At 45.2% G+C, this 16383-nt stretch overlaps 1 protein-coding gene across 1 annotated transcript; it reads right to left on the bottom strand.

The window, feature by feature from the left end:
• Positions 1-240: 240 nt before the first annotated feature.
• Positions 241-14117, bottom strand: LOC102069482 (L-threonine 3-dehydrogenase, mitochondrial). The gene is made up of 10 exons (XM_074536494.1): positions 13972-14117; positions 11498-11609; positions 8996-9197; positions 8638-8680; positions 7455-7525; positions 6459-6608; positions 5077-5249; positions 4026-4116; positions 3328-3597; positions 241-3118 (listed from the first exon to the last, which is right to left on the bottom strand). The coding sequence occupies exons 3-10, from the start codon at positions 9177-9179 to the stop codon at positions 2979-2981; spliced, it is 1122 nt and encodes a 373-aa protein (XP_074392595.1). The 5' UTR covers positions 9180-9197; positions 11498-11609; positions 13972-14117; the 3' UTR covers positions 241-2978.
• Positions 14118-16383: the final 2266 nt, after the last annotated feature.

The following is a 16383-nucleotide window of genomic DNA, read 5'->3' as shown; positions in this document are numbered from 1 at the left end:
AGGTGAGCAGCCCCAGCTCTCCCAGCCTGGCTCCAGCCCTTGGAGCATCTCCATGGCCTCCTCTGCACTCTCCCCAGCTGCTCCATGTGGATTTTCACTTTACAAACCCTCCCTGTGACTTCATTTACTCCAAGCATCGATGCCACGTTTAACACCCCAGCTGCTGACTCAGCCTGCAGGGCTCTTCCCTCCTGGCCATGTCACTTTTCCCACCTTCTCCAACCAATGACAAACCCAGGATCCATTTGCAAAGGATTTTATTAAAGTAGGCATCATCCACAACTAACAATAGTTGAAAAAATATTCTTAACAACCTTTTTATTTAATTTTTTTTTGTCCTGAATAAGTAACTTAACAGACACAGTGCTCAAGTGTCATGAGGAAAGTCTCTGCCCAGAAGTCAAACTTCCAACTGGTAGAAAAAGGTAGATATTTTGCACCACATCAAGTTGGTTTAATACAGAAAAAAAAAAGTGACATCATAACAAGTTAATGTGGAAAACATGGGAGGGAAAAAATACAGATCATTGGTGAGATTGGAAATGAGACTTTCAAACAGGATGCAGACCTTGCAGACACATTTAATAATATTCCCTGATTGTCACAACAGTTTACTCCAGACCACTCTCTATAGGAACATGGTTTATTTCAAATTTGAAAAAAATTAAGTTGCTTAAATGGCTGCTCCTAAATGAGGCCTGTAACAGCTTGGCAGGAAAAACAAAACTGTGTCCAAAATGCCATAGGTTTGAATTCCACCTTTGCCATGACACCTGTTCCAAGGCTTTTGTGTAATTCCACCACCAAGGACAGTGTTTCAGAAGAAAGAACATTCCTGCTCCTCACTCTTGCTGACTCCAATGAAACTGGAGCTGAGAATGAGGGTGAGGGGATCAGACCCCAGGACTCTGACTGATGTAAGGACATGGAGTGAGACCCATTATCAAAAACTCTTTAATTTACACTTCCCAAAAGTGGAACAGAGGCACTGAGGAGTGGACAAGACACTTCAGCTCCTTTCCAGCCCTTCATCTGCTGGCTCCAGGTCCCTGGGAGACAATCCAGTCTGGATCCCATCCTTTTGGGCAGAGGACAAAGTCCAGCCAGTCTCTCCTTAGAGGGTGGGAAGGGGCGGCTCCACTTCACCTCCCATTGAGCCAAAAATTACACTTGAGCTACGTGAGAGTTACAAAGTGGCCAAAATTTAAAAAATTTGTCCTTTCAGCAATGTAAACAATATAAAAATGTTTCAGTAACAGCCACGACCCTTGAGCTTAAATACCTGGGAAATTCCTACTTTGCCCACAGATGAAAGGGTAAAATACATACAAAACCAAGAGATACAAGTGTAACAAATGTTTCAAATAATTGGGTTTCACCAAAGAATCTTCACTGGAAGGTTACTTTTGTGAGGAAACATATTCCCTGCAGGAGAACTCCTGCACAAAGAGACAGAAGTCTGATCAGGGCAGGGTTACGGAGAACACAACAGACACAACCACCAAAGCACCGTCACAGAAAACAGAGCAATCAAGTTGTAGGCAAAAAACAAACAAACAAAAAAATACTTGAATATTTTTACCTACACACACTACTGGAGTATACAACACCAAAAAAAAAAAAACCAAAAAAAAAAAGAAAGGAGAGCTTCCTGTAGGGAATTTCCAGTCATTTTGAAAATGAAAGGTATTTTTTCTTTGAAAAAAATAAAAGTCCAAAGCTCCCAGAGGCTGTTTCTCAGCTGGAGTAGCTAACAGCTCAAGACTCACATCCATGGAAACTGGTACTTTACCTACAATACCTTTCCTGTCTCTCCAGTCTGTCATTTCCTGAAGTCTCCTAAGTAGCTTTTGAACTGACACCTCTTCCTCTCACACATCTACTAAAACTCCCTTGTTCATCCCAGAATCTCCTGTGCATGAAACTCAACGAGCAGAACAGCCCTTAGCTGTAGCTAGAAGATGGTTTCAGCTTCTGGATCCCTCTCTGAAGAATAAAAGGGTATGAGTTACATATAAACAGCATCTACAAACACAGTGCACGTGGAAAATGGGGTGAATGGGAAAGATTTCCAAGGCTGACCTGACTCTACCGTAAGGCTCCATCCTCAGCCCACCTTTAAAACTTGTTCCAGGCAATGTGACACTGTGAAGAGACTCCAAACAACTGGGAGAACCAAAAGTACTGCTAAAAACCCAGCCTCCCTAAAATCCCACCCAGACTCACATCCATGGAACAGCTCTTCAGATTTCAGCTCTCCCTCCGAGGCTGCACTGAAGGCAGCGGCACTTGCAGAGAACAGGACAAAGCTCTGCTTGTAAACCCTGGGTTTTTTTTAAAGCATGATGAGAATTCAAGTCCTATTCCACTTCACATTTATAAGCAGCATCATCATAAGAATGCTACGCTGTGTGCCCTAAGTATAGAAAAGTGTATGCTTAGACAGCACTAAAGAGAGATATAAATAGGAGCTATCGAGCAAAGTTTGATTTCAAACTAGAATTGCAACATCCCCTGCAATTTGGAAACACGAAACAGCTCTTCTGATGTCTCTCTTGTAAGCAAAGAGTAAAAAGGTTCTTGCTGCAACCTAACATCCTCCACCAGGAAAAAGCAAAACCTATTGTTAGCTTTTTGGGATATGCCTGAAAGTTGGACAATGCTATCCCACTTGTTTGCCAAGGAAGAGGCAGGAATGATTGGAGAGCCATCAGCCAGGAGTAAGTGCTATTTTGGTGTTTTTCCCTAAGTGTGAAAGTTCAAGAACTCTGTGTTTGTCAGCAGTGCTGTGTTGGGGACAGCACCCAGTGCTGCTGTTTATCTAAAGGACATTCCAGCTACAGGACATTTCTGCCCAACTCTGCCACTACTTATGAAAATTAGCAACTGACATGCTCTAAGACTCAGAAAATTAGAAACTAAAATGCAGCCATTTCTTCCTGGTCCTCTGTGGAAATCTGGAAACATCTGAAAGCATTTCAGTTAGCTTGGGCAACCCTAGAGTCAGACCCAAGGTAGCTAAACATGGTGGTCACCAGCTCAGGGAGGTCATAGTCATGTTTCCAACCCCAGTCCCTGCGGGCGTTGCTGTCGTCGAAGTTCATGGGCCAGCTGTCAGCTGCAGGGAGAAAAAAGAAAAAGAACCAAGAAAGGTGAGGTTTAGGAAAAATCTCTCTGAAGTTTGAGATGTTTCATCATTACTAAGCTGAATTTTGAACCATAAGGCTTGAACTGCACAGGAGCAATTTGTCAGTTCCTAAAAAGACAAGAGACTTTATTTCAGCCCGATGATGTTTTTTCTTACCTGCTGCCAGGGAGGATACTAACCTATGGCCTGCCTGACTTGATCCACGTTGTAGGTCATCTGGAGCTCAGGGACATACTTCTGCACCTCCTGGGCCAGCTCCTCAGGAGTGAAGCTCATGGCACTGATGTTGTAGGTCCTCATGGTCAGGGCTTCTGCAGGGGCCTCCATGATCTCCAGCGTGGCCTTCAGGCAGTCGTCGATGTACATCATGGGCAGCCGGGTGTCTGGCCTCAGGTAACACTTGAACTTGCCAGTCTTTATGGCATCATGGAAAATCTTGACAGCATAATCTGGGGAAGAGGATAATGGATGTGTATGATATGTTTTGTGCACTTCATGAGAGTCAACAAACCTCAGACCAACCCCGAAGTCGCCTGTCTCAAATCTGGCAGCAGGACTGTGAGATATTCATCATGAAATCACAGAGTGGTTTGGGTTGGATAGGAGCTTAAAGATCATTGAGTTCTAATCCCCTGCCATGGGAAGGGATGCCTCTTGCTATCCCAGGTTGTTCCAAGCCCCATTGATCCTGACTTTGAATATTTCCAGGGATGGGGCAGCCACAGCTTCCCTGGGCAACCTCACAGGGAACAATTCCTTCCCAATATCCCATCCATCCCTGCCCTCTGGCAGTGGGAAGCCATTCCCCCTTATCCTGTTATTCCATGTCCCTGTGAAAAGTCCTCCCCAGCCCTCTTGTCATGCCCCAGTCACTCACCAGTTGTTCCCCCCCCAGGCTGGGAATCAGCAGAGATGATCCCTGGATACCGGAGGCAGCGGAAGTCCAGGCCGTAGCGGTAGTGGTAGTACTGGGGAGGGAGCAGAAACACAGAGTTACACACCAAGGGTTGGTCACACACCCTCTGGTTTCACAGGAAAAATCTGACCCAGGATGAACCTTCAGCTGTCCCAGGACAGGGATGAAAGGAATAGAATTATTGAACAATGCCCATTCCCTGCCTGGCAGCTGATCTCCCTGCTTGTCCTTTTCCAGCTCACTTCCACATTGGTAGATCTTTGATCTTTGACATGGATTGTCATGCTACTCATGTAGGGTGTACAATGTTCACAAAATAAACATTCTCAAGTTTGTGAGACTTTCCAGGATAATACAGACCTCAGACCTGGAAACTGATATAAAAATATCAGCTTTAAAAATGTTGTTTATAAATAACTACAAAGCCAGAAGAGAAGTTGTGCATGTACAGACTCACAAGACTTGGACTTTAAGTTTTTTTTTTTTTTGTAGAGGAGGAGCAAAAAGTCATCACTGTGTACCTGCTGTCACAAGGCTTTGTGCACTGTCCTTTCTGCAGTGCCATTCACACTGGCACAGAGGCCAAAGCCATAAAAAACAGGGAAAGAAATGACACTGAAACTCAGCTGTTTGCCAGCTCCCCATGCTTTGTGCTTTTCCCAACAAAACCGAAAAGATGTTTGACCTTCAGAGCTGCCTCAGACTATTGCTGAGTAGTAAAGCCTGAATTAAGGAAAAATGGGGGAAAGAATGAGTGGGGAATCTGACAAAAGCAATGATGTTCCAATCATAGAATCATGAAATGGCTTGGGTTGGAAGAGAACTTAAAGAACATTCCAACCCCTGGCAAGGACAGGGACACCTTTCACTATCCCAGTTTGCTCCAAGCCCTGTCCAGCCTGGCCTTGGACACTTCCAGGGATCCAGAAGCAGCCACAACTTCTCTGGGAAACTTGTTTCAGTGAAGTCCTATCAGATCTTTTAGGAAATGAATAAAGTAAAAAATTCTCACTTCTCCCATGAGCTCAGCGTGGACCTTGGAGACTCCATAGATTGTCCTTGGCCTCTGAATGCAGAGATCAGGAGTTGGATCTCGAGGAGAGGTGGGTCCAAAGGCTCCAATGGTACTTGGAACAAAGAGCCTCAAATTATGCTCAGCTGCAATATCCAGAACATTGTGTAAACCTGGGGAAAAAACCACAACAAAACAATAGGATTTATCAGAATATTTCTGCTTTCTCAAGCCATTGTGAGAATTATAGAATGTTCTCAGCTGGAAGGCACCCATCAAGATCATCCATGGCCCTGCACAGGCACCCCAATAATCCCACCCTTTGAGCATTGTCCAAACACTCCTGGAGCTCTGGCAGCCTTGGGAATGTCACCATTCACTGGGGAGTGTTAGAGGAGCCTCCTTGATCTAGGTCTCATAAGCTCTTGGAGGTCTATAACATACCTAAGGTAGCTCAGCTACCCTTAGAGGCAGAAAAATCAGCAGGATGGCTTCTGTTGCAGTGTTGGAAACAAAAAGGTTTAATAAAAAGCAAAATAACAAACAGAGAAAAACCAAGCCAAGGGCAAGAGGTTCTTGTTTTTAGTAAAACACCTTACAAAAGTGATTAGTTTCTTTGTTCTCTTCTTTTTCTAGTAAATTGCCCAAGAGGGATATTTTGGCTTCTGTCCAATTAGCTCTCCTTAAGTTTGAGGTTAAGTCCCTAAGGTCCTGTGAAGTTTTTTTTTCACCTAATTGAAGAGAGAAACTGTGGTGGTGTTCACAGGAGTCCCAGGATAAGAGAAGAGAATGCTGACTTCATGTTTCAGAAGGCTGATTTATTATTTTATGCTATATATATATTATATTAAAAATAAATGATATATTAAAACTATACTAAAAGAATAGAAGAAATGATTTCATCAGAAGGGAAGAAAGGGAGAAAAGGAAGAGGGAGAAAAGGAAGAGGGAGAAAAGGAAGAAAAGGAAGAGGAAGAAAAGGAAGAGGAAGAAAAGGAAGAAAGGAAAATCTTGTGACTGACCAGACAGTCAGAGAGCCAGACTGTGATTGGCCATTAATTAGAAACAACCACATGAGACCAATCACAGACCATCTGCTGCATTCCACAGCAGCAGATAATCATTGTTTACATTTTGCTCCGGAGGCCTCTCAGCTTCTCAGGAGAAAAAATCCTGGCAGAGGGATTTTTCAGAAAATATGGCTACAAGAAATTACTGGCCTTCTTTCCTTTTTGAGGGGAAAGACAAAAGACACTTTTGTCCCTCCGCCAACAGGGAGCACATTCCTATAGGGGAGCTGTTCCAACGCCAGACACCCTCTGGGGAAGAACCTTTCCAAACCTGCCCTGACACAGCTTTAAGCCCTCAAACCCAGCACACACCAGTGATGTTGACAGCCCTGGCCAAGGGCACGTTGGCCTCTCCCACGGCGCTGAGCAGGGCGCTGTAGTGGAACAGCCACGTGATGCGGTTGTTCACCACGATCTCCCGCAGGTTCTTGTAGTCCAAGATATCTGCGAAGATGAAAGGACCTGCAGGAGGTGGAAGCAGTGGGAAATTGGATGTCAGGAATGGATGGAAGGAAGGTTCTGCATGAAGCTCAGGCAGCTGTTTCTACCACTTAAAATACATCACTAAACAGCAAGGTTGAGGAAAAGTTTTCGTAAGTTCCCAGTGAAAATCAAAGAGTCTTAAATCTGACTCTATAGCTGCCTCATTATAAAAATTCCTTGAGCATGTAAAAACAAAGCACAAGTTTCCTTTCCAACCTCCTCCTTCCAAAAGAATAAAAGCACCTCTTTTTCAGCAGGAGCACAAGGTGTCTTAAATCCTGCTCCATATCCACCTCATAGTAAAAATTCGTTGAGCATGAAAAAACACAGCACAAGTTTCATTTCCACTTCCTTCCTCCAAAAGAATAAAAGCAATTCTTTTTCAGCAGAAGCACAAAGAGTCTTAAATCCTACTCTATATCCACCTCATTATAAAAATTCCTTGAGCATGTAAAAACACAGCAAAAGTTTCATTTCCAACCTCCTCCCTCCAAAAGAATAAAAGCACCTCTTTTTACAGCAGGAGTACAAGGTGCCTCAAATAGTTATTTGAGTTGGAAAAGTGGCACATTTTTTCACTGCAAAGAGAAATATTTTCCTAAATATTTCTCTTTGCAGTGAAAAAATGCAAAAAGAAATATTTAGGAAAAGGGAATAAGAGAAGAAACCAACATCTTGGCAAGATTTGAAAGCAGAGAGGCATTATGCAAAAGGTTTGAAAAGCTGCTTGTCAGTGTAATCCACTTATCACTTTGATAATTAGTTTATGAATATCAGAGGTAAAGTCAAGGATTTTTTTTTCCATGTGCTTCCCCAGTCACTTACCACTATAAAAAACATTATCTGCAGGCTTTCTAATGTCAGACAAGATCACATTGTTCTTTCCAAAGCGTTTCCTGTGTAAAAATACCCACAGGGAACAGTGAGTCCACAGCTTTTCGAGATAATCCATCAGTTGCTATTTTGTTTTGCAGGAGCAATAGCAGAGGAACAACATTTTCCACAATAAAATCAGTTACTGCACTAAACAAAAAAACACCCCAACAATCCTTTAAATATCAACCCAGCATCTTAAAAAATTATCAAATACTTCTAGCAGAAGTCAAGCTCTGCATGAGGATAGAGAAATTTTTTAGAAAGTGAAAATATGTTGGGAAAAGAGACTTTCCTACACTTTTCTTACTGAAAATTTTACCCAGGGATAATTTACTCCCCTGCAGACAACAAAAAGCCACTGGGATTGTTGTAGCTGCAGTTACTTTTATATCAACTAAGCAATTAGAAGAGAGAAATTGTGACCTTGTGCTAATCAACACAAGGCTGTTGGAGAGAGCAGATCTGGGGGCATTGGAGAACATTCTGGCCTCCCATTATTTGCATAATTTAAAAATATATCATAGAAATGGTAGAAAATGTTCAAACTGCTACAGTGTTGAGTGCAGTGAGTCTGCTTGCTTTTAATCTTGGTCTAAACTCCCTCCAGCAGAGACTGTGAGCAAATGATAAACTGGAGCTGAGCTGGATATGGACAAGGACATGGATCAGGGAGAGCTCTTGGAGCATTTCACACTTCTTGAAAAGATGTCATTAAAAAAAAGGAGGTAACTGTGCTTGAGGTGGGGAAAAGGAGAAGGAAAAAGAAGGAAAACTCTGAGGGTTCAGACTCTGAATACTCCCATTTAGGAAGCAAACAACTCAGCAGACAGTCCCTCAGACAAAATCCTGCTATTTTGGGAATTATGTCCAATGGACACGCAGAAAATACGTCAGGAACCCACAGCAAGCACAGGAGGGACAAATAAAATGATGGTGAAAATTTAATTATAGAATCATTAAGAATCATTAAGGAAAAGACCTTTAAGATCATCAAGTCCAGCTATTAATGTTATTTACAAAGCCAAGGAGACAAAAACAGCATTTGAAAAATAGGATTTCTTTTATAAACAACTTTCCAGACTACTGTTGCTGGAATTCCTCACTGACGGCAAGCCAGGGAATGGTGACCCACCTCAGCAGCTTTGCAAGTCCCACCCCGAGCTGGCCAAGACCACCTAAGAGACAAAAATCAGAGGAAAAGGGGGGGTCACAATGCAGAATTCCATTATTATCTGTATCACATCAAGAATTAGTATGATGTTCTGAGAAGAGTCAGGAAGCTTTTACATTTTTTTCTCAAGGAACTGGTTTTAGAAGAGTTCTGGAATTAAAACAGGAAAGTTCACACAGGACTCTGATGGCAAAGATCATCCCAATTCCAGGATATTTGGGGTATTTTTGCTTCCAGAACTGTGCCCTTTGGGGAGGGAGGAGAGCAGTGGGAAAGCTCAGCAGAGAAGCAGGAACCCAGCTGTGCCAGGAGTGCTGACCTGTGATCAGCACCCGGGGATGGTCCGACTCAGAGAACGTCACCGAGTGGAAGCTGGCGTCGGAGGCCACCTGGCGTGGGGACACCCCAATGGCCCTGACGGGCACCAGGGACACCCCACAGCCACAGCCAGAGCTCTGCAGCAGCTGGCTGGCAGCTCTGCCCAGGTTCCTGATGACTGGCATCTTCCCCTTTCAGGTGTGCTGTGAGGAGAGACACAAAAGATGAGTCACAAGTGATTCAACCTCATTAAACAGCTTTTAAAATTCTGTTAAAAGGGAAAACTCTGCTAAAAGAGAAAACTCACTCTGCTAAAAGGGAAAACTCACTCTGCTAAAAGGGAAAACTCTGCAGGGGTCCAGAGGAATTTGATGCCATCCCAGAGCTGAGGGATTGTGCCAAGCAAGGGCTGAAAGCAGCCTGGGATGTAACATGAGCAGAGGTAATGTATTCCCTGGAGTGAGCTCAGGAAAATATCCACAGTCCAGAAAAATGGGCAGGGAGAATGCTGTAAAGCTCAAGTTTAAACTTTTTTTTTAAATTTCACTCGGAAGTGTGATTTGAAGGATAAATACAGAATAAAGCCAAGCTGCTGTGATGCCACGTTTGGAGTGGAAGTTTTGCAGGCTGCTGTGAATAAGCAAAACTCCTCAGGATTGCATCAGCAAGAGCAGCTGAGCCAAGGAGGCAACAGGAAATATCTTGAAAAAAAAGGGAGATTTACTCTGATTTAACACTCAGGATGGACAATATCCAGAAAGCAAACAGAGGAGTGGCAGGGCTTAGCCAGTCCTCAGGAAAATGTCCTAATTATTTCACATAATTATAATTTACCCTGTGCTGCATTCAAGTTTGGGTTCTTGCTCTCCAAATCTTTCATATTGCAGAAGGAAATGCAAAGTACCCCAAATAAATAACACCTGCAGCCACAGCTGGTCATTTCTGTGGTGCAAATTTAATTCTCTCAAATAAAATCCTCAAGGCACAGCCAGTCATTTTTTCCTTATCCCCTCTGAACATTTTTAACTGTTTCACAAGGATCTAGAATATGTAAATTCCCAGATGAAAGCATATTTCAAACTTGCCTGATGGGGTTACCCTGTCAAATCCTTTCTTGGGGCATATATTCTAAAAAGGAGAGTCAGGTAGATGGAAGCTCTCCACAAGAAATTGCAGCAGTTCATTGCTGCAGATGAATTCCAGTTGCAGAGAAAAGCAAACAAGTGATTCATGTGGGTGTTCCTTTCACTTCTCAGTCACCTGTATGTGACTGAGAGAATGTTCTGGTACTTGAGGGAGTTCTGCTATTTAAATACAGATTTGCTAAATATTGTCTAGTAAGACAGCCTCATTAAATGGCATTATTAAAAAAATACATTTAAACTGATCAAAAAGACTCGGTCTGAGATGCCCAGAGAGGTGATGGGAGTGCTCATCCTTGGAAGTACCCAAATTCCATCTGGACACAGACCCAGGCATCAGCTCTCATGATTATCCCTTCCTATTTCAGCATTGAAGAATAAAATCTTCCAGCACTGAGAGAGACTCACTGGTCTGTGTGACAAAAAATTTCCACTCCAAGTACCTGAAAAAGCATTTTGAGCTTTGAAAAGTACAAACAAAAGTTGGCTGTGACTAAAATTGGTTTCCCAGTGACTGGACTGGTTTTTGCAAACATACTTAGAGTGAAACCACAAAGGCTTAAGCTGAAAATTTACTCCCAGGTCTGACTCAGAACAGTAAATGCATTTTATACCAGGAACTGAAACAGCCAGGCAGCAGAGCTGCTGCAAAAACCCCCACTGATGGCATTTATTTTTATTTCAAATACAAAGGGGGGGGAAAAAACAGGTGTGACTGGCTACTAAAGTTGCCATTAATGCACAGATATATAAAGAAATCAATATTATGCCTTAAAAACACTTCCCCAAATAGCTGAAGTCAGCCCCACACAGTGATTAACTTGCAAAAGCAACTCATACAGGAAAGCCCATTCTCCCAGATCCAAATTTTTCACCTTAATTAACTTCCAGGAATTATTAACAGCCCTGAACATGTACAAAAAATTAATTTAACAGATGTAAAGTAACTTATATTTTATACAGGCTTCCCTTTTTACTATCCCAGAGAGGAATACTTCTGTTCTGTTGGGAACTGAAGAGGAAAATATCATCTATATAATATATAGATAAAATCTATAATGGAAGGTGTCCTTGCTCATGAAACAGGAAGAGCTTTAAGATCCCTTCCAACCCAAACCATTCCATAATTCCACAATATATTTTCAAACCCCCTCCCACATCCCCTTCTGAATAGTTTCTCAGCCCCTGATCTCATTTATCAACTCAAACTGATATTACAAAGTGCTAGCAAAATGAGGAAGTTTTATCTTGAAACATCAAAGTTATTTCTCCCACCCCAGTGATTTAAACCAATAACCAAAGGTAATTTCAAGGATTAGGCAATGGGATTGCAGCTGGAATTTTCCCTGTCCTGTACTCACCTGGGCCTCAGCTGGTGATAAGGCAGAAGCAGAGCAGAGAAGGCAATTTATAGGACACTGCCTCTTTGGAAAGCCAATCAAAACCTGGCAGAGAGTAGGAGTTGTCCCACACCTTAAGGAAAAAAAAACCAAAAAAAAAGTGCGTGTGAGAGCAGCAGCAGCAGCCAGGGATTTCACTGTTCTCTCCTGCTTGATTTTGAAATGCCTGGAAGTTTGGGATAGGCAGGGAAAGGGCTCTGAAGGTGCACAAGCTGCTCCTCCAAGTCCCAGAAGCAGCCAGCCTCAGGTCATGGCTGAAGGACAGAGTTTAAATTAATTAGTGGCAGTGCAAAAAGATTAGCAGAGAGCAAACACGTGTTCCAATGAACAATAATCTGCCTGGGATAGCAGGAAATTTCTGGGGTTTGTAAGAAGATTAAAGCACTGGGAGAGGGAAAAGAGGGAATAAAGAAAAAAAAAAAGAGACATTCATAAAATGACATTTAGTGAGTGAACTGCCAGCTGCTGATCCTCTGCGAGGTTTCCAAGGTGTTACATAACCAGCAACACCTGTTGCTCACATAAAAGTCAGAAATGTTTATGGAAACCAGCAGCTCTTGTAAATTAGTTATTAATAAAATGTCACGATGACAAGAAAGATAAGAGTGTCATGGGCTTTGTCTGGAAAGTCCCACTGCAAGCTTCAAAGAAAATGGGAGAGAGGGAGGAAAAAGAGGCCAAACCAAACCCCAGAGCTCCCACAGGATCTCTGGGGCTGCACAGCTGCTGGGATGCCACAGGGTGCCCCTCCAGGGAGCTAAACCAAAGAATCCAGAACTTGCTTCTTTCAAAGAAAATTAAGGGACTGTGCAGGGCACAGGATCTTGCAGATTCCCAGCCACATCCTCGGGAACATGGTCCACACCAACTCACTGAGCTCCAAGTTCTCAACTCCCAGTTGGCTCCAAACCACAAAGCTTCTGCTCCAGACCTGCAGATTTGCTTCTGCTTGGGAGGCTCCTCTAATTTTCCCAACTGTATCAAGAGCTTGAGGAGTGAGACAGCACCTTCCTTGGGCATCCAGAAGATGAAGCACAAGCCACAGGAAAGCCTCTGCTGTGCCCAAGTGGAAACTCCATCAGATCCCTGCATTTGGGAGCACTCAAGCTGCAACAACTTAGGGATAATCTCAGTTCAACCCCAGGGACTGCTGCCTGGATAGCTGGACCCAAATGCATCTCACATTCCCTGCTGGCAATTCCTCTGGTTCTGAAACCCCTCAGGATGGGACTCTGCGTCCCTGCCGGTGTCCCCTGGCAGGAGGGATGTGCCAGGGTGTCCAGGCTGGAGCTGTTCCCCCTGGCAGGGAGCTGCTGGCCAAGCTCAGCTGGAATAACCTTGACACATGCAGGGCTCCTGTCCCAGGGGTGACGCACGGCCCGGCGTGAGGCCGAGCCCCTCTGCAAGAGGAGACGTCAGCCCGAGCCGTGAGGGACCTGCTGGGAACCTGACCTCAGCCGCCAAAAATAAACAAAAAAAAAAAAAAAAAAAAAGGAGATTACGCAGCCGCTGAACAGCGTGAAACTCCTGGAAGAGGTAAGGAAGGTCCAGAATGTCCAGTGTGTCCTGGGCAGTGGGCAGTAGGGGAGGGGGGATTCTGCCCCTCTCAGGTGAGACCCCACCTGCAGAGATGCCTCCAGATCTGGCCAACAGCAGGAGGACCTGGAGCTGCTGGAGAGAGTCCAGAGGAGGCCACAGAGATGCTCCAAGGGCTGGAGCCCCTCTGCTCTGGAGCCAGGCTGGGAGAGCTGGGAGGGCTCACCTGCAGAGGAGAAGACTCCAAAGGGACCTCAGAGCCCCTTCCAGCACCTAAAGGGGCTCCAGGAGAACTGGAGAGGGACTTGGTACAAGCTATGGAGGGACAGGACAAGGGGTAGCAGCTTTAAACCTAAAAAAGTAGGTTTAGCTGGGCTGCTGGGAAGGAATTCTTGGCTATGAGCATGGAGAGGAGCTGGCACAACTTGCAGAGAAGCTGTGGCTGTCCCTGAACCCCTGGAAGTGTCCAAGGCCAGTTTGGACGGGACTTGTAGCACCCTGGGACAGTGGAAGGTGTCTCTGCTCACGGCACGGATTGGAACGGGAGGATCTTTGAAGTCCCTTCCACCCCAACCATTCCCCGATTCCCTGGCGCTTCACCCGGCACAGCCCCCGCTGATGAAACCACGGAGCCGGGGCGGCTGACGGGCACGAACAAAACCCGCCCGTCCGCAGCGAGTGTGCGGTGAGGCGCCAAAGCGCCACGAGCACCGAACCGCCGGTCCCGGTCCCGAATTGTCCCCAGAGTGTCCCCAGAGGAGGGGACCGCGCGGTGCCGGGACAGCCGCCCCTCCCCCATCCCGTTCATTCGGTGGCGCCGGGAGCGGGGCGGTCCCGCCATCCCAAATTCCCCAAAGCCCAGCAGCCCCCAGTCCGGTCCGGTCCATGCCCGCGCTCACCCCGCTCCTGCCGCGCTCGCGCTCCCGCCGCCGCCCCGTTCGCTCAGCCCGGTCCGCTCGCGCCGGGGCCGGGGCCTGACGTCAGCGGCGGCCGCCCAGGGGATTGGGCGGTGACGTCACACGGGCGTGATGTCACGCGCCGTGAGGGGCGGCGGTGGCGGGCGGGGCGCGGCGGCCGGCCACGGGGACAAGGGACATTACAGCTCATCCCGTCCCCTGCCGTGGGCAGGGACACCTTCCACTATCCCTGATTGCTCCGAGCCCCGTCCAACCTGGCCTGGAACACTGCAAGGGATGGGGCAGTGACAGCTTCTCTGGGCGCCCTGTGCCAGGGCCTCCCCACCCTCACAGGGAACAATTTCTTCCCAATATCCCATTTAACCCTGCCCTCTGGCAGTGCGAAGCCGTTCCCCCTCTTTTGCCACTCCATGCTCTTGTCCCAAGTCCCTCTCCATCTGTCACCAACACTCACCAGCCAAGCCACTGTACAACACAGCACTGCTCACAGATTCCCAAATCCCAGAATCGCTAATTCCCAGAGCCCCAGGATGGGTCAGGTTAAAACGGACCACTGGAGGCCATCTGGTACAACCTCCCTGCTCTAGAAGGGTCATGCCATAGCACAGGGTTATGTCTGTGAAAAACACCAATCACTTGTTTCTAAAATTTTAAAAGTTTAATAGTAATAAAATGGTTATAAAATAGTAATACAATTAGAGTAATAATAACTTGGACAGTTTGGATTAGGACAATATGAGACAATAGAGACAAACAGTTACAGATGTCTGGGTACCTTTCCTGGGCAGCACAAGCCTGAACAAAGACACCCATTAACAAAGGATTAACCCTTAAAAACAACAGCCTGTTGCATATTCATACACTTCATACACGATGCATAAATTCCATTCAAATACAGGATTCTGTCTGGTCATCCTAAATTTCTTCCTCCGAATCCTAATCGTGCCTTCGAGGTGGGAAGAAATTAGTTTCTTCTGATAAGAGAGCAATAAATTCTTTTTCTCTGAAAGATTTAGGTGACCTGTGGCTGCTATCTCGCTGCGAGTCCTTTCTTTAAAAATAGTATCTTACATAGTATAGTTTCTATTTTAACATATTTATAACCGAAAACTATACTTAACACATGACTTAGGAGAATTAATACAGCATTACTTTCTAACACAACACATCCAATATTCATTTTAATATTTGCAAAAAGCCAATCATAAAATACACGCATTTTTCACAATGTCCAGGCAGTTCTGGAATATTCCCAGTGAGGAGACTCCACAGCCTCTCTGGTCCCTGTTCAGTGCTCGGTCACTGCACAGGAAAGAAGTTCTGCCTCCTGTCCAGGTGGAACTTGCTGGGCTCAGTCCCTGCCCGTGGCTCTGGTGCCATTGCTGGGCCCTGGAGCAGAGCCTGGGCCCTGCTCTGCCCCTCCCTGCACACAGGGACACCCAGGGCTGAGGGCCCCTCTCAGCTGCGCCTCCTCTCCAGGCTGAACAGCCCCAGCTCCCTCAGCCTTTCCCTGTCAGGGAGATGCTCCCGTCATCATCTTTCCATCACACAAGTGCCACTGTCATATTTTCTGAAAAATCCCTTTACCAGGATTTCTTCTTCTGGGAAGCTGAGAAGCTTCAGAGAAAAAGGAAAAAAACCAATATTATCTCATTTTTCTCCCCTGCATTTTGCTGTTTTGGAATGTGGTGTGGAGATTGTTTATCCAACAGGTTTGATTTGTTTCATGTGAATTGCTTTTATTTAATGACCAATCACCATCCAGCTGTGTCAGGACTCTGAGGAGTCAGTCATGAGTTTTTAGTATCTTGTTAAGCCTTTGGTAAGTATTCTTTCTCTATACTTTAGTATAGTTTTAGTATAGCATTTCATTAATATAATATCATAAAATAATAAATTAGCCTTCTAAGAACATGGAGTCAGATTCTCAATTCCTCCTTTGTCCTAGGGCCCCAGCAAATACCACACACCAGTGCAATTGTCTCTCCTAGGTTGTACCACGAGCTCCTTGACTGCCCAGACATCAGAGAGGGATGTAGTACCCAAATGATCTTTTTGTTGCTAAAAATCACCTCTGCATTTCAAATTTCCATCCAAAGATGCTGCCTTTGCATCCTTCTGCTGGCTGTTCTACATGAACAGCTGCTAAAACTCACTCTCCCTTGCTTAGACTCTGCTTTTTAGCGTTCCTGCTCTTACTGAGGTCACAGTGGCTGGGCAGGACCTGTTAGGTTTTACATTGTTTCCTAAAAGTTCAATAAAAGAAGGTATTTCCCCTTTTCCCATCAAGGTCAGTGCCTCATGTGTATGGCCAAGTCCCAAATGCCTTCAGCCCAGCAGAATGAGCCACCTGGTTGATCTTAGGGCTGAAACCACCATTTGCTCAGCCAAGAG

The sequence above is a fragment of the Zonotrichia albicollis genome, chromosome 3 (genome assembly GCF_047830755.1).
Source record: "Zonotrichia albicollis isolate bZonAlb1 chromosome 3, bZonAlb1.hap1, whole genome shotgun sequence".
In the NCBI taxonomy this organism is placed as follows: Eukaryota; Metazoa; Chordata; class Aves; order Passeriformes; family Passerellidae; genus Zonotrichia; species Zonotrichia albicollis.
Note: the sequence above shows the minus strand (reverse complement) of the source record. Positions and strands in the feature narration are given on the sequence as shown.

Coding starts and splice junctions, on each gene's coding strand:
- LOC102069482 (XM_074536494.1), bottom strand. CDS start 9,179: ATGCCAGTCATCAGGAACCTGGGCAGAGCTGCCAGCCAGCTGCTGCAG. Junction 7,526..8,637: donor GGACTTGCAAAGCTGCTGAG/GTGGGTCACCAT, acceptor ATTTTTACACAG/GAAACGCTTTGGAAAGAACA. Junction 6,609..7,454: donor AGATAATGTTTTTTATAGTG/GTAAGTGACTGG, acceptor CACCTCCTGCAG/GTCCTTTCATCTTCGCAGAT.